The sequence below is a fragment of the Phalacrocorax carbo genome, chromosome 10, assembly GCF_963921805.1.
Source record: "Phalacrocorax carbo chromosome 10, bPhaCar2.1, whole genome shotgun sequence".
NCBI classification, from domain to species: Eukaryota; Metazoa; Chordata; class Aves; order Suliformes; family Phalacrocoracidae; genus Phalacrocorax; species Phalacrocorax carbo.
This window is the reverse complement of record NC_087522.1, coordinates 3977438-3995851: the sequence shown is the minus strand read 5'-3', so window position 1 is coordinate 3995851 and position 18414 is coordinate 3977438. Positions and strand designations below refer to the sequence as shown.

At 40.1% G+C, this 18414-nt stretch overlaps 1 protein-coding gene across 2 annotated transcripts in view; it reads left to right on the top strand.

Moving 5' to 3' along the window:
• Positions 1–18414, top strand: part of USP22 (ubiquitin specific peptidase 22) — a 111601-nt gene that overhangs the window by 75102 nt on the left and 18085 nt on the right. For both annotated transcript variants that reach the window (XM_064461501.1, XM_064461500.1), the window contains 2 exons: positions 8504–8673; positions 15541–15688. In XM_064461501.1, coding sequence (XP_064317571.1) covers positions 8504–8673; positions 15541–15688 — 318 coding nt within the window. The remainder of the gene's footprint in view (positions 1–8503; positions 8674–15540; positions 15689–18414) is intronic.

Here is an 18414-nt window from a genome sequence, read left to right as displayed (position 1 = left end):
CAGAATGGACTTAACTTATGGATCCCCCAAATGGTGTGTGCACAGGTCAGATATTTAATCTAAAGAATGTGTCCTCCAGCTGCACCGGAGTCCATGTGTGTGTGTCTGTTAGGGCTTCTGTTTGGAAGGGGCTGGCTTTTGATTTGACTCCTGTCAGTGCCAAATGAAAATACTTGTTTGTAATTAAAATGGGAAGAAGCAATCAAAATTTGCATGGCAATGTTATCTAAACACAACGTACTCTGTCATCGTCCCAGCCTCCCAAAACTGCAGGATTCAATGTGGCCTATGAATCTTCATATACACACACATATATATACACATGATATTTAATAGGTATTTTTAGATAATGGAATAATATAATACAGAAAATATATCAATGTATAGAATACAACATATATAGAAAATTGAAAACCTGTATCACAAATATCTTTATAACTTAAGAAATACTTATTAAGAAATACTAGAACTCCCTTCTGACTTGTGATTTAAAAGACTTCGCTTAAAAGTCAGGTAGAACAGAGGAGCAAGTGAAGTTCTGCAGGTTGTGCCTCTTGGGGATTGAATAGCTTGAGGGGGCTGGGAGAGTGGGTGGGTGGTGGTAGTGGTACCGCTCAAGAAAGGTGGTTTGTTTTGGAAGGGATTTACAGTGGTTCAAAATGAGTAATGACTAATCTAGTAACCTTGAATAACTGGAGAAAAGGAGCCAAGTCAGAAAATAAACACAGGGGAACTTCAACACATTTTTACCTGGTTCAGCAGTAACCCAGAGGAAAGATCATTGCCCTGAGTGTTCATCTTAATTTCTTTGATCGATCTCTCATGTAATCCCTTGCTAACGGTTCCTGTGAAAAATACTCTGTTTAAAAAATATTTACTGATTAACCAATATGAATCAATGTCTGGAGAGCACTTGCTAGAGCAGTTGCCCCAACTTCTCTGCTGGGGATCCGTAAGTACCAAGGAAAAGGGTGGTAATAAACAGTCTAGATTGTAACCTCCTTATGCTGATCAGCTGCAGGACAGAGCAGCGTGCGTTTGGTGAGGAAGAGCCCGTGGTGACTTGGGAAGGTGGTTTTGGTGGGAGGTCGAGATAAGCCTGCTGTGTGAGAGGGGGTCAGGGCAATGAGGAGATGCAATGGTAAGAAGCTTGGAGCTGCAGCCTCGTTGTCCCTGGTCTTGCTGCTCAGCACTGCTCGAGGGGGGTGGTCCCGTCATCTTTGTGGTGTTCTGTAATGTTACTGGTTTGCTCTTGTTACGGGAGCTCCTAGAACATTTTTGTGGTTCCTTCATTATTTTTATGTATCTGGATCTTGCCACATCTTTTTCAGTCATTTAACTGAATCGTTTTAGTCTAGTCTTCCAAAGCCACATATCCATTTTCCCTTTCTAGTACCTTTTCTGTTTAATGAGGGGTTTTTCTGTGTCTTGGGTGATTATATAAAACTGAGAAAGGTTCAACATAGGGATGCATGATGTTTTTAAGCTTAGCCTCTTGCAAATGTCTGTCATCATGCTTGCAACTCAGCAGTTTATAACTTCACAGTGTCTTGAATGTTTCATTATTTTAGCATAATGCGTTCTCTTTCGAAGTTTCTTCTGCGTTTTGTATCTCCTAAATTTTTACCCTTTTTGGAAATCCTTTTGGATTGACAGAATAGTTTTGCTGTTGTGCAGGCTTTTTCTTGAACGTAAGCTACGTTAACCAGCACTGCAGTAGTTTACTCCTGTTGTAGGTATTTGGCAGGCCTGCTACTAACTGGCTTTCATTTTTTTGTGGGGTGGGGGAGTGGTGTCAAAAGTTTATCATAATAAAAATCTACCATCTGACAAAGATGACTATTGACTTATTGAAGGAACCCTTCAGGGTTTAATGTCAGTGTCTGAAGTGTCCTCTCACCCACAGTAAGGCTGCAAGTCCACCTATGACTGCCTAAGAGGCTCACCTCAAAGCTTGAAAGTTGTCCTGTGTTGCTGCTGCTGACTGTATGGTGTTAGACCTGGGGTCATGAGACCACCTTCATTCCCCTTGAACAGCAAATTGTGTGCAAGTATGTAACTTGCTGCGAAATCATTGCCCTGTAGAGATGGCCTTTAACTTGCTTCTAGGCAGATCGTATTCATTTCAGGGTTATTTTTAGTAAGTTTTGACCATACTCTGAATTTTATAGATGTTGCAAAGTTCGTACTTGCAGAACACTTTTGTTTAAATTCCTTTCTCAAACTCACTACAGAAAGCTCAACATGGGTGAACAGTGGCTGCTGCGGCCAAAAAGGCCACCGGGATGCTGGGTTGCATCAAAAAGGGCGTCGCCAGCAGAGATAAAGTCGTCATCCCGCTCTACTCAGCACTTGTCAGGCCACACCTGGAGCGCTGTGTGCAGCTCTGGTCCCCGCTATACAAAAAGGATGTGGACAGGCTGGAAGGGGTCCAGAGAAGGGCCACCAAGATGATCAAAGGACTGGGAAGCTGCCATATGAGGATAGGCTGGGAGAGCTGGGTTTGTTCAGCCTTGAGAAAAGGAGGCTTAGAGGGGATCTCATCCCTGTGTACCAGTACTTAAGGGGTAGCTACAAAGGAGATGGAGACTCCCTTTTCACAAGGAGTCACATGGGGAGGACAAGGGGGGATGGACACAAGTTGCTTTTGGGGAGATTCCCTTTGGACGCGAGAGGGAAACTTTTCACACTGAGGACAGTCACCACTGGAATAATCTCCCCAGGGAAGGGGTTGACTCGGCCACGTTGGACACCTTCAAGAGTCGTCTGGGCAGGGTGCTGGGCCATCTTGTCTAGGCTGTTCTCTTCCTAGAAAGGTTGGGCTAGACGATCCCTGGGGTCCCTTCCAACCTGGGATTCTGTGATTCCTGAAGTGGTACTGCTGATGCAGCCTAAAAACCAGCAGAATATTGTGTGGGCATTTTTATTAACTCTTGAAATATATGTGAAAGGGGGTGTGGAAATCCTCAAACATTTCATACACCTGCTGTCTATGCTTCTCTAACAGCCACTGGAACCAAAGCCCGTAGCAAAGCCCTCCCGGTTGCTGCAGGCTTCCTCCTAGCAAAGCATTACAGTGCAGTCACTGGCAGGTGTTTCGGTTCAGCCATGTACCAGGTCACATACGTGTCTTCCATCCTTCTGTGTTCCTCACCAAAACCGTTTGGGGTCTGTGTTATTTTTGAATATTTTGGAACATTATTTTTGCGGTGTTTAAAAATCAGCCAAACAAAAAGCCCAGTTTCTGTCTTGGTACCTTTCTGCAATACAGAGAAGGCATAATACCTACATGTGGTGGCTCATTACTGAAGGACTAAATTCACGCGTTTGCCTTGTATCTTAGAAGTGGTGGAAAAAGTACAAGACGTGGTTGGCAGGCAGAACTCAGGTGAATTTCAAGAGAATTTCTGAGAATTTTATGTTCAAAGCTTCCTTTTAAAGTATGAACTTAACATGGTCAAACACTTTGCTTGTACCCTTTAGCAATAAAGAAAGGAAAAGAAAATAATTCTTCACAAATTCTAAAGCAAAGCTATGAAACTGTTTGAATTTAAAGAATACAACTTACACATTTTTGGAAATTCAAATTGTGCTCAAACACCTTTTCTCTTCCTGCCTTCCCCAGTTATTTTTCCTTTTATGGTAGATTGCATGCCGTGTGTTTGCTGGTGGTAGAGATGTTAAATTCTTAAGCTTTTAAGATCATGGGGTTGCAATTCTTTTCATTTTAGCTTGGCTGCAGCAAAAGTTTATGTAGCTTTTTCTTAAACTCTTGTCAGAATAATTTAATACATGAGCGTGTCATCGGTAAGTTTGTCAAAAATGTTCTGTAAAGACCTCTGAAAAAACCTTCTCTAATACATTCGACTCAGTATTTCTGCTTCTGCAGTTACATGTGGGTTTCATGCAGACACAGAGAAAGGATGCTGCAGCTGAAGTTGTGTGGAATAAATTCACCAAAACTGCATGGTTCTTTTTTTTGATAACGCACGCGATCACTGGTGTCACAGAACATTGTGCTTTTTCCTGCGTAGACTTGTAATTTCATGTATCTGCATACTGCTACGTTCTGAAATGAGTAGATTTTGGTTTTCTTTCTTTCCAAAAAGGATTGTTGTTTGAGAATAATTGCTGTCACTAACCCTATTAGCAAAACTGTGCTGCTTCTGGCACACAAGTGGAACAGGAGTGTATGGTCCTGGCTGGGGCTGGTGCTTGTAACAGATATATTCTGGTAATGTATGGCATGGTCTGCACCTGAAACTTGAGAGCTGAGATAGAATTTGGTTTTAGTTTTGGGTGCTAAGAAGTAGGGCAGTTCTTCCTTAAAATACATTGTCAGAAAGATGCGCTTAAATGATGTTGCAATTCCCATGATGAGCATAGGATGAAACCCCAAAATTGTTCTAGAAATCATCATTGCTGTGCTACGTGGTTTGTTTCCAAGGGTTATGGTGAACTCTCTTTAAATATTTCAGTGAGCACTTCCTCAGCTTGCGCTGACTTCTGATACTGTCTGATGGAGCTTCAGGGAAACAGCAACACCAGATGGTGAACTGGGAGGGCTGGGGGAAGGGGACAAAAAAAATTGCTCTAAGGTGTTGCCAACCTGTGTTTAATGTAAAAAAGATCTCAAGCCAGCTGTGCTTTAGTGCATCTGAATGATTTTCTGATTGTCTCACAAAGTCTCATTATACAGTGACCTATGTTCTTATTTCCAGAACCTTCATTCAAATAAATCACAGTTTCTGTGTGGGAACATTTGTTCAGACTGGTTTCTCTGCTGTCTTTCCTATCCCAGCACAAAGCCTAGTTCTGGAGACAGAGCCTCTTCCAAGAGAGCAACGTGGGCACCTGATTGGTTTTTCTGTACTTTGTATTCATGTGTGGTCCTCTCATTTCCCTGCTTCCCCACCTTTAATAGCTGTACAGTTGCATTTCACAGAGAAGTGGAATTTCCTTATCTTGTTTTGGTTTTTTCACCTCGCCTGCGTGGGTGGACTTGCAGAACCAGTGTTCTAGGTCTCCCTGCATCACAACAGGCGTTGCTGCCCAGTATTGCAGATCCGGTACTTTGAGCATTTGAAAAAACAGAACCCGTTACTGGAAGAAGACTGAAGAACTGAAGCTGACAAAGGTAAGCCAGCTGCTTAGAACCTAGTTTTGAGACTAAATGTAAAAAGAATTTCCTGGATGGGTTTACCTGTGCGCAAGGCATTGCACAAGTAGATTTCTTGCTGCTTTGCTTATGCCCTGCCTGTCCAGCATGTGACAGGATGAGAGCAGTGGTCGTATACCATGCATGATGATTAGAGAGTATTTTTTATGATGATACCAAACCTGACAACTTTGTCTTGACAGCAATATTAATTTATGCCAATATTTACACTTACATCAGCAAGGTTCAGAAGTACAACAGTGCTTTTCTGTTAACTACACTTATCACAAGGGCACACATTGGTGTGCAGAATATATTAAGTATCTCGCTGGTTGCTCTTGCTCGCTTTAGAAAACAGTTCATAAGAAACAGAAATAAAGATGACCCTATGAAGTGCAGCAGAAGCCTGCAAAATACCACAGCTTTATTCCTAGAGGTTGGATCCTGTTGGCAGTCCTTAGACAGTTAGCCCACTCCTCTGTACAAGTACTGTTCACTGATTAGATGCTAGTGGGGACGACTGATGCTAGCAAAAGGGGACTGCTGCAGTTGAGGTTTTGGCACGTTATTTTTCTGTTTATTTATGACCCACATGTTGTAATGGTTGACTACTCCAGTTAAATATTTGCCAGGCATTATTAATGGGGAAGGAATAGGTGTGGCAGGCACAAGTCTTTACATTCGTAGTACTTTATTGACCAGAACGCTGTATAGGCTGTAATTTTTAGCTAGTTTTCTTTCCAAAAAACTCATTTTTTCCCATAAAAGTTAAGCACAAGAGGGCACGGTGTTCTGAGTTCTGTCAGCTCTTTAGTTTATGTACATCAAATTTTGATGTTTTCCAAGATGCTGCAATTAGTTACGCAGTATCTTAGCTGTAGTTCAGTCTGTCATACCTGTTCCATTTCAAACGTCAGTTTAAGAGACAGTATAGCAGCTGCAGTCATTGCTGCCTCGGGTAAGGGTGATGTATGCTCCTTTACATTTGTCCCTTTTCAGCCAAGTAAGTTCTCATGTCTTGCTACATTCACCATTTTCTTATTTTTATTAGCGTTTGGAGTATTCACATTTCAGCCTTGTCTGTTTTGCAGGTTACTTTGTCTCGGTTCATTGAAGTGAAGCCATAGCGTATGAAGCACTCCGCTTAGACCTATGAAAAACTGACACCAAAAGACCAAGCAAGTAGAGTAAACCGAGGGAGCCTTCTGAGTTTGATGCCTGTAACTAGTCTTCTGGTGGCAACTTTGCGGAAGATTTGATTCTTGTCACAGGGAAAGAAGGTCCAGCCACAGGCATGTAATAAATGATGCTTAATAAATGATTCCAAAAAGCTGCCTTTATGTGTTTGCTTTTACTTGTGATTGCTCGATTAGATATCGAAATGAAAAGCGATAGGGTGAGTCTCTAGATGTACTACCGGTTTTCCACTAGTCTCCTGTGCTGTGCAGGCCAACTTTGAATTCTGGTGCTAACCAGAGGGACTGAGTTTTCCAGAGAGAAACAGGGAAAGACTCTTCTGCTTCTCAGAATACCCTGGTGCATCATGTCCAGGGAGCCTTAGAGGCTTCTGTTTGCACACCCTGATTTTAAATAAACCCAGTAAGTTTTAAATGGAAAATATAGAGGAGAGGTAGGCAGGAGGTGCGGACCAAACGTTTCTCCACTTGCACAGCATGAACACCTTGCTGTTGTGACGTTGTTTGCGGAGTCGTGTAGCCGGGGCATTGAAACAGGATTGTGTACAGAGCTGAAGCATCACGCCGTATTTTCAAGCCGCTACAAATTAACTATTTAACACTTCACTAATGTTGTGCGTACACTTGTTGCCTCCCAGCATGAAAAATAAAGCGAATAATTGCAATAAGCTTTCTGCCCAGTAGAAGTTACTGTAATATAATGAGAAATTTCCCTGCACTTTGAGGAAACAGAAGGAACAGGAAACTGTTGGAAGGAGGACGGTGTTGCATTAGATACAGGAAAGAAAATTTAAGAGGGCTCTGCGTCCATCGCCTACAGCTGAGTACGCAGTTCAAGCTGATGTAGTGCCATTTCTCTCTGGTAACATAGCAACTGGACCACACCTCCTCCTGCTGAAAGATGCTAAAGAGCCCTTTGAGCACTATCTGGTGTACTGCAAGGGAACTGCACCTTTTTTAATTACCACAGCATTGCCAGCCGGTACTTTTTCTTTTTTTTCCAGTGGAATGGCAAGAAAATTCTTTGTTCTCTGTCAATAATCCTGTTTTTTCATTCACCGTTTCTGTAGTAATCCCATTTATATTGCAGAAGAGGACTATGTTAATTTTAATTAATGCCAGAATTGTATCTATTGGTGCATTTTATCTTGTTTCAAAGTAAGTTTTTGATTAAAAATAAGCATTCTTGTCCACCTGATGCTCTTGTCGTTTAGCACTCCTGTATGGTGGTTTTATGTTAATATTTTGGAAGAGTACTCAAGGATTTGAGCATGTTTTTCTTCTCGCTTAGACTTCGCAAATGACTGAAAAGCTTTCCCCACTCCTAACCTCTCTTCTGTTGTGCAACAAAAGAGCTTTCCTTTAAGCATCTTGGTTTCCAAGCACAAGAAATCGTCTCTGGGCATTACTGAATGTTTGACTTAAGGTGTGATGAATCCTCTTATGCCAAGTTGAATTTTTTGATGTATACTGTAGATTAATGTTTAACTTAGCTAAAACAAGCGTGGAGCTAGTATTGTTCAGAGTTTCTTTTTAAGGTTGTCTTGTTTGGATCTTGGGTTTTGTACAAAAAAAGGATATGCTGAGCCTGCATTGGATGATGTAGCCTGACGTTGTTTCGTCAAGGCTGTTTCCTTTGCTGCCTGTCGTACATGACTGTTGCATTATAGCAGTACAAAAACCTTAGTCTGGCTGTATGACCTGCATGAGGGAAGGCCTTTTAAACTATCTGAAAACTTCTTTATTGATTTATTTAAATGTATTAGTTTGTACTGTAGTGACTTAACCAGTTATTGTCATTGCAGTTTGGTATCAGTTTGGGGAGGGGGCGTGTGTTGGTGATGTTTGGCAAAACAGCCATTGCAAAATAATGCTATTGGTGTTGCTGTACTTTGAGGCTTCCTTTTTTCTGAGAATTTTAAATAAATAAAAAAAAGATCCCTGTGTAGGTCAGAAAGCTTGGGGCAGCTTGTGCTGTGAGTACATCAAAACCAATAGCCTACCTAAAACAATATAAAATCTGTGTACTTGGAGCTGTGCATTTACAGTAAATCGGTGGCAATATTGTGAAAACTATATAAAAATGCAAATATACCCTTTTGGTAACTTTATAATGCTTATGCGTCCCCTCCCCCTTCTGTCTTTATAGGTCTACGAGGGCTAATCAATCTTGGGAACACATGTTTTATGAACTGTATTGTCCAGGCACTTACCCACACTCCACTGCTGCGAGATTTCTTCCTCTCCGACAGGCACAAATGTGAAATGCAAAGCCCCAGCTCATGTCTGGTCTGTGAAATGTCTACGCTTTTTCAGGAGGTGAGTGCTGTTTGCCACAATAGCATTGCCTGTCCACAGATGCTGGCTGTCCCTTACCCCAAAAGGGTTGTGTTCTGTTTGCAAATATAAAGGAAATGCAAAGTATGTTTCCCCTCACAGTGTGGCAAAACAAAGCCGTAAAGACTGAGCGAGACCCCACTGTCAAAAATACCCAACTGCTGAAAAAGAAACTACTGGCCTTTTAAGTCCTATTCTTAAGTCACCCTTGTTTGGGCAAAGCTGGTATTGGAAATAATTACAGTGCTGCCTTCTCTTCTGAGACCGATCTGCAAGTCTTTAGCCTTAAAGTTGAATGTGTGCTTAATTAAAGGTGCAAGTTGTAACTGGAAAATACGTCACAGGCTCTTTGGGTAATAATGGGAGTAAGAATAAAGCAATAGTATATAGCCTTGTGGGTTAAGGCAGTGGATTATGTAGGCCTGTATACTTTAAAAATATCGATTCAGTGCTTTCTAACAGGGAGAAACATCCTTATTATCATCTCTTATGTGGAACCCGTTAATGGCCAGGGGGATATAGAAGAGTGAATGTGTTGGTACGGTTTGTACCTTCCATGTATGAGCTACTCTTCGTTGCCTTTCTCACTCAGGTGACTGGCTTTGCAGTGTGCCTTTCTCTGCAGGTCCAACCTGTGCTGTATGAGACAGGCACAGTGTTTTCCTTAATAAATAGCCAAAGAGCTTTATTAACTTAGTTCCACATCAGTAATGTAAGGATTATGGCTAGACATGGGCTTCTACTTTTAAGGTGGGTCTTTAAAAACAAACAATTCTAGTCCTGTGCCTTTTCCTCAGTGATAAATCTGCTTTCTTGGTAAGTAAAAAAAAAAAACAAGCCAAAAGCAGCCAAACCCCTCAAAAAAGCTGTAGTACATGCTGTCACAGAGCATTTAAGATAACTGGAGATGTCTGTACGCAGAGCACATCTTTGTGTATATGCTGTCATGGAAGTTCATTCAAACTGATATCAACCTAAAATATCTTTACCTTTTATCTTGTGATTTTGAATTTGATTTTACTTCTGTACCTTTTTCACCAGAGATTATTCTTTTTGGTTATGGCAGGTGAGTTAAACATATGTGGAAGGTAAAGCCTCCCTTAGCCTTTCCAAGTACAAAGTTTTCTTCTCATACTCAGCACTCACGTGAATTTGCAACTTCTCCTGCTGCTTATCAGTCATTAGTTGTAAGTTATACTTCTTATTTTTTGATTTATTTTTCAATTATTCCTGAGCCTATCAGGAAGGGAGGTAAAAACAAAAGGCAGGCATACGAGTAGGTAGCAGCTGCAGGATTATTGAAACCAGATGTGCAGTTAAATGGGGAAATATCACTCTGTCTAGATAAAAAAAATCAGTCATGGTATAGAAATACCAGTTTCTGTACACTGTTAATATAGAAACCTATTTGCTTATTTTAAAAAAGGTACTAGTATAATCTTGATCTCTTTTCATCAAACTGTGGTATAAAGTCTCATTCCGATGACTATTGCCACATTCTGTTTACACACATGCATTTTTTTTTTTCCTGTAAAAATCCTTTGGGAAAGGGGAAATGAGTATTACGTTACAGATTGGGGGGCTGGAGAAAAGATCAAGACTGTCTAAGTAATGATTTTTCTTTCCACTTTTGTACATGGAGCCCTGTTGATGGCCTAAGATGCCTTTTGCTAGGCAATGTACAATCACGTAACAAAGAACAGGCTGTTATCCAAAATGGGGCTTAAATGTAGCTTTTGCATTAGTTTCAACTGTAATCGAGTTTAATTTCACACACAACTTTGGGAATCTCAGCCTTTATTTTCCCTGGTCAAAATGCATGCCTACACTTGCATTAGTTCTGATAATTAATGTTATGTGACGTGAGGGTATATGAATGAGGGAAGAGCCATATCTCTGAATATCAGACTGTGAAGGTAGCAGTTCAGTAGTCGGCGTCCTTATTTCATGTTGAAATACTGCAGCTGTGTGTTGTGGAAGGCCAACAAAAAGTGACTCAACCACCTTGAGGTAAAACTAGAGCTTTGTCCTCCACAGGTAAAACTGCAGCATCTGTAACCAGCTCAGTATCTTTTAACTTGCAGTAAATAGCATGTTATCTTTATAGCTCTGTCAGCACTCACTGTAAAATTCTGTTTCCCACTGAGTTTTAATTCCTCTACATTCAGAATTAAAACCAAAATCTTGCAGTTTTGCAGCAAACTGGTTGTCTTTCACGTTACCAACTGTATGCGGTGGTTATAATGGAGATTCCTACGCTGTCTTTGCAGAGATGAGGTCTGAATGAAGGAAAGCTAACCAGCAGAGATTTCAGTGCTATGGTTAAGAATTCCTTTATAATTGAATTACTGAGGAAACTTTGGTTCAGGTTCCGTCTTGTTTTTACGAAGCTTTCCCACCGGGATTAACTGATGTAGTTACCCAAGGCGTTTTACCCGGTGACAAATGATCAGGGCAAGGGTTAACTTCATCTCCTCTCCACCCTTCTTTTCTGAAGGTGTGATCTTAGGCAAATGGAATGCCAGGGGATCTGGTGAATGCTGCCAGTAAGAACTCTCCAGGAGAAAGAGAGGCTGTTTTGAACATGAAATGAGACTACGTAAATAAGCAAGTTTTGCTATTTTGCTGCTTAAAGAGAAAACACTTGTCCCTTTTGTTTTTTAGAGATCATTTAGATATTATAGGTTGTGTGATTTCTCTGTGATAAACAGGAAGCTACAAAGTTGTTCTACCTTGAAGTAGGTTGATGGTGAGTAAGGAGTGTCAGATGGTTCTTTAGAACTGAGGGTTTTTTTCCTGGTAGATTTTCTTGCAAATACGCCAAGCATGGAATCTCTTTGTTTTAAAAATATCTGACTACATCAATTAACATTCTCATTTCTGCTACTTGAAACCTATTTATCAATAGAATCATGATGTAAATTACACTGCACAAGAAAAGGAATTAAAAGAATTTGGGAATAACAGATAGTGGTGAAACTGGACGGAGGGAAGATGGAACACACAGAATCTGTTCATTGAGCCTTTCAGCCAAAATGGTTTCTGCACTGCTTTTTACCTGCTGGTATTTGTGTTTTAGTCTTGCTTCAGCAATGAAAATTAATTTCAAGATGGTCCACACGCTAAGGTTTATCTAACTCCTTTGCAGAATGACCATTCAGGATGGTAGGATTAGGAGATCTGTATCTCGGTGTACTCTGTGACTGGAATAGCAAGAATACCTGGGAATAGAGCAGAATGCAGTGCATCTGCTCAGAGATGTGAAGAGCAAAGCCTTCTCTATTCCCATCATTACTCGTGCTCATGAGCCTATCAAAGTGCACAGCACAACTACATGGAGAGTTGAGAAGTGAGGACAAAAAAGGAAAAACAATGAGACGATTTATAGCTTTGATACCCTAAGACGGTATACTGTTGAAATGGCTTACATATAAAATAAGTTACAACAAAGGTCCAAGGGAGAAAAAGTAGTTAAGGCTCTTTACGTAGACAGAGACCTTGCATTTTGTAATGGCAAATACAGAGGCTGTGCCAATTTAGGAAAATTGTTTCTCTGAAATAAGTGTAGAACATCCAGAGTGTGTGCAGGCAAAATGGGTTTTCAGGCTCCTTGAACCCTCTTTGTTGGGAAACCTCCAGTAGGTGTTCTGTTATTTTGAAAGACGCATGTATTACCCTCTCCCTTTACCCATTGTAAATATTCAGTACGCTTGAAGTCTTAATTGAGAACCAGTTTCTAAGAGGAAGTTTTACCTTCTCAAATTGGACTGGCGCCTGGAACGGGATTTATGCCTATAAATTCTTGATTACAAAGCTCGGGGACTGTCTAGTTGATACATATGCAGGATAGAGCAAATGTATCTGTTTGTTCACATAATTGGAAAACTTCCATGCATGTGTTTTTGGCAGGAGGAGGAGAAAGACATGCAGATGTGTGCGGTGGTGTTCTGGGCTGTTTTTTTTTTAAAAACCTGACTGGCATCTGTATATTTTTGGTAACAATAATGCAAAATACAAAGCCTAGAATCCTCTAAATCCCCTATAGATTCTTCCTTTTAGAATCCAAAAGCAAATGTTTTAAGTGCAAAAAAAAAGAAAGTTAATGTTACTGGGGTTGTGTGTAAGAATGGAGGCTTTGAATCCTGGTTTGGTTTCTTTCTTCTTCCCTGGAACAGCAATTAAACAGTGCATTACCAAGCATTTTCAAAGTGCTTGAACTAGTTGTCTCCAAAATAAAAACCGGATACTGCTGAATTGAAAACAACTTGAAACAGAAATTACTTTAAAATAAGTTTGGAAGAATTGTGCCATTGAAGTGTTTTAAAGGTCACTCGCAAATACAGCATTATTTATATTTGCACACTTTAATGAAAAGGTTTGTATAATAGTGACTGAATATGACTTCACATGGACTTTTTTCCTTTTTGTGGATTGGAACAGCTCTGATAGGCTGGTCCTCCCAGCAACAAGGAAATGTCAGAGATGGGATGGATGTTTTATACATTCCAGTTAAAATGCGGCTATTGAGTATGCTCAGATTCTTTGTTTCATTTTTGATTTATTAGAATAGTGAAGGTTTCCCCCACCCCCACGTATGCTCAGCAGCTTTCTTACTAGGCGTCTTTCTAGTTTCTCTGTAATAATAGCTAATAATTTCATAAAGCTTCTTGTTAGATTCTTCTAATCCTAATGAAGCACTAGAGAATGTAAAATCTGCTGGCAGGTCTAGTGTCTGCAGTGGAGTAATTATGGAGAGTGCTGTTGGTTAAAGTGACTGGAGAGCTCTGGGACTAATTGTAAGGAGTGACAGAACAGAGAAGTTTTATTGCCGCAGTTCCCTGAATTATGTTGAGCAGCAGCTGCGTCAGCAGATTTCAATTACCATACTACTGCTCCAGTCCCTTGGTGTCATTCTGGTTGGCATCAGTTAACTATTGATCCTTTTATTTATAGAAGCATTTTGTGGTGTTTGGCTGCAGAGGTATATCTTCTTGCTTGGAAAAAGTAGAGTTTGCAATGGAGAAATTTCTTTGCAAGGAAATACACTAAAACCCTTTAGAAAACCCTACAGATGTGAGGACTAGATGAGAAGACTGTACTACCTTTTGCTTACCTGTCCCTTAAAGTACAATATGTTTTATCTGGGCAGGTTTGCAGCACGATGCCTGTGCCTGCACTGGTATAAAATGCTCAGAGATTGGGCAAGGAGAAATATAAGGCTGGGGAAGGAAGCCCGCTTTTCCAATGAAAATAAGAAATTGTATACTGCTGGGGTGTTAAATCTTATTTTTGTCTGTGTATTTGCTGCTTACTGTCTTTTGTTGGGAAGAGTAACTGAAAATGAACCGCCATCGATTTGATAAGATCTTGGCAAAACATAATCGTGGTGTTGCAGGCACCCTTTACTGGCAAATACCTTTTCCAACGGTTAGGGAAGGCAAAATGACTCATAAATTTTCACTTATTAAAAATAAAATGTTACCCTGTTAAAGGCACGCCATGAGGCCTTTCCTGGCTCCCTGCAGGGACACCACAAGCATCTCTCCTTTGCTTTTGGAACAGGTATCACAGTGCAGGGGCTCATGAACGGATATGGAAGTCAGCTTACTCAAGAAGGGGCTGTTAGCTTTAGTCTCAGACTCTGGATGCCAGAATTGGCAGCAGAAGTGAGAACCCAGGAAGATGTAAGCAGAAGAGTTGCAGCAGTAGCACCTGGATGGGAATGGAGAGGGTAAAGGAAGGAGCTGAACCTTGACCCAGGGAAACCCAGACCCTTGGAGGGGGGGCAGTGGTGGTGGGTTGTTTTGGGTTTGTTTTGTTTTGTTTTTTAGGTGGGACCTGGATGGTTTTTATTAAAAAAAAAAACAAAAACAAAAAACAACACCACCAACCACAAAACCAAAAAAAAACCCCCAAACATGAGTTTCTGTAGGCAGTTATCTGTCCTCCTCTTCTGTGCTGATTTACCTCCGCAGCTGTGTGTGTCACCGCTCAGCAGTGGTGTTTCACATCACGGTTTTGCTGACTAAATAATTTGTCTGTGCGCTCTCTAATACGCTTCTGGCAAAATCACCTGAGGCAATTTCAGTTGCTACAGTAGCCAGCTCATCAGATTTTGACTGAAGCGGATTAAGAAGCAGATGTAGGAGCTGGTCCAGGACCAGAACTCCAGCAGTGACACCCTGCAGGAGTGGGAACGGGCAGCTGACTTTGGGGGTAGGTGAATGAAGGGGCATCTTCAGCTCTGCAAACAGCTGCGCTGAATAAAGTTGTTTCTAAAGCCTTGTGCTTCTCTAGCTGTGAGTGGAAGGCCAGTGCCGGCATGAGGCTGCTGTCCTGCTTGTAAATTTTCCGTAAGGTAGGATTGCGCACAGCCACTGGATGCTACCATGGCTTGGTTCAGGGGCTGGATGATAATCTCATCTTCAGTGTTAACCCTGAGTTTTGGGGGCATGTAAATTGTGAACGAAATTGCTGGTCTCTTGTAAATGTAGGAATTTCTCCCCCCCCCCCCCCCCCCCCCCCCCCCCCCGGCTATTCTAATAAAAGCCAATGGTATTGGTAAGGAATTTTTTAGTGTTGTTTGCCCCCCTGCTTTTTTTTTTATTTTATGTTAATCCATCACAAAAGGAAGGAATTTCACGGGAGAAAATTGAGATGCTCTGTTCTGAGATCACTTCTTTAGCAGTCTGTGATAAAAAGCTGTCTCTGTACTTCATTATTAAGGCCATCAGAATTAAATGGTTTAAATTTATTTGACTAATTGCACTCATTTAAGTTTTTAATAATTAAATGCACTGAGGCTGTGTAACTTGTTAACAGTTATGTCCTTTTCTTTGCTTTGAGCAGTTTTACTCTGGGCACCGATCTCCTCACATTCCATATAGGTTATTGCACCTGGTATGGACTCATGCACGGCATTTAGCAGGGTACGAGCAACAAGATGCACACGAGTTCCTCATTGCTGCATTAGATGTGCTACACAGACACTGCAAAGGTAAGGTTTGTACTGAGTCTTCAATCAACAAGGAATATTGGATCAAAAGGAGGTAGAACAATCTCTTCTTAAATCAAGTGTAGTGTTTTCCAGTACAGCAGTTTTAGCAAATTCCTTTTAAAATGTTTGGTAAACTTAACGGAGAAGGTTTATAAATAAATAAAGAAACTATTTCCATTGTCAAAAATTACCTAGAGTTAGAAGCAGGCAAGCCTGTACGTTGATTTGAATCACCATTATGTTCTTCTCTTAGTGGTTGTGAGTCACTGTCTTTTCTTTTAAATTGCCATTTTAATTCTATTTATATGTGAGGTAGTTAGGACTCTTACTCAGTATGTCATGGGACTAATGAAAATAACATAGGGGAGGCTATGGCTGTTCTGCTTAAATATTATTCTACTGTATTTATGATGCTCAATTGCATACAGAAATGTGAATAAGAAAAAAAATCATTCTTTTATCTTAGTCTGTATCCAAAAATACATGATTGCACAATACAGGAAAAATATTCAATAACATACTTTCAGAGATGAAGTATCTATAAGTCTTGAATTGATTCAGTGATAACATATAAAATTATGTATTTCATGTTAGTTAACTGAACTGAAAATTTCCTAATCTGCCAATATTTGATCTAGCTTGATTCATTTAAGCACAGAAAATTTTACTATTCCTGTAAGGGAAAAACAGTAGAATTGATACTAGCCAAACAAACAAAAGTCCTTAGTCACTAAAAATAAGCTTTAAGGCACTCAGCTTTCCTCTAGGGCTCTTAGAAAAGGCACTTAGAGATTAGTTTTTTGGCTTATCAGAGGACTGTCAAAGGGAAGGCTGCTACTGCTGCTCTGAAACATTTTGAAGTCTTGCTTTTATCTTTGAGATAGTCTTACATGGTAGCGGATGTGCTTGTTCAGATTCATAATAGGTGTCCTCCAAAAAGTCTTCTCCAAAAAGAGTATTTCTAAGGACAGGAGTACATAGAAGAGTTCTTTTGTAATTATTGATATCTGTCATTTGACAATCACTGACTGACATTCAATAAGCCTAATAAAGCTAGTGTCAAAGTACTGTAAGGAATTGTGTCTGTCCAAATGCTGACCCCTCACTTAACACCGAATAACCTCACCTGCAGACAGAAATACTTCATGGTTCCTGTAAAGTTTCTGAACCACTGATATAAAAAACTTGAAGATTTTGCATCACCTTTGATATCAAATCAAGTTTGTATTTCTTCTATACTTCCCAATTAGTTCATGAAGGAGGAATATTTTCTCAATTGTACAGAAAAAACGTGCAACAACAAAGGTCTCTGTACTCTTTTCAAACTGATAAAGAATCTGAAAAGACTTTTTTCCTTTTTGAAGTGTGGTTTGGCTTTAAATGAAGGAGCTATCTGATGTATCTTCTGCAGTTACCAACAAAATCAAGCTTTCTCAACAGTTTCTCTGTTCTTGGTTCTATTTGGTCTTTCTGGCCTGAATAAAAATGAAACTGATTTGTCCTATAGCTTTGAAAGAAAGATGTTAGACATTCTTTGGAAAGAGTGTGTGCATGTGTGTGGATTTTTTTAGTACTGGTTGGATATCATAGTTGTGTTGAAAACATTGAGTTTGAATTGGTATTGAGTTTCATAATGGTTTCAGCCAGCTTGAATCAGGGGTTTTTGCACCTCTAGTCCTGAGCTTTTTTGGGTTGTGGGAAAGGTACCATTTACATTCAATACAAGGACTGAAATTCATTTATTTAATGGATATCCTTAAGTTTGAGCTACCTGCATGGACATCACTAAGCTGTTACAGCACTGCTAGTGGGAAGGCATTAGCACTAGATCCCGGACATCTGTGCATCCAGGTTTTTAAATTTCTGTTTCTGAAGAAATAGACTTTTATTAAACCGTGGTAAATAATCTATACCACATCAAGGTAACTTTAAAAGAAGTGGTTGAGGAGTTGTGTGGGAACCAAACTGGTTCAGCTAAACCAGAATTTCATGTATGGTCATGATAAACCACTTTTGGAATGAACTAGTTACCTATGTAATGAGAGAGTTTTCCTACTTACGTACTTACGTATGCACACAGACACACACATGTGAAGGATACATATGTAAAAATATGATTACCAATAGTGAGAATATGTCCTAAGGCTACATTAAGCAAATAATGCCTCCCCTGCCAATATTATTTATTTTACTGAATCAAAAAAGCTTTTAAAGCTTCCAGTCAATAGTCATCAACTTCTGCAATTAACTCACAGTGAAGTAAAATAAAGGATGGGAAAATTTTGTCCCAAACCCGTAGCTTTTGGACGTTATTCATGATCACCAAGGCTTCAGGCATCAAAGTAAATCAAAGTATTCCATATGCTAAGAACTGTATAAATATCCAGTGATATTGTTTGGCTGACGTTGGTCATTTATCCCTTTTCCTTTCCCTTTACTCTGCTTTCAAGGAAGTGTCCTAATGCAAGGCAGAGGAGGCTATGAATGCTCGTTATTGATACCTGTCATTGCCTAAATTAGGAAAAATACATGATTTCGCATTTAAAGATAAACTTTGTAATACTGCATCCTATGAAACATAAAATTAACTGCTCTGAGATTTGTATATGGGCTGGCCCAGGTAGTTGGTTGGGTTTTTTAATGCTGGTTGAATATATACTTTGTTTTAGTGGCACCTGTGAAGTTTTGGAAGCCCAGGGTACCTGTATGATGACCCATGTAAATGA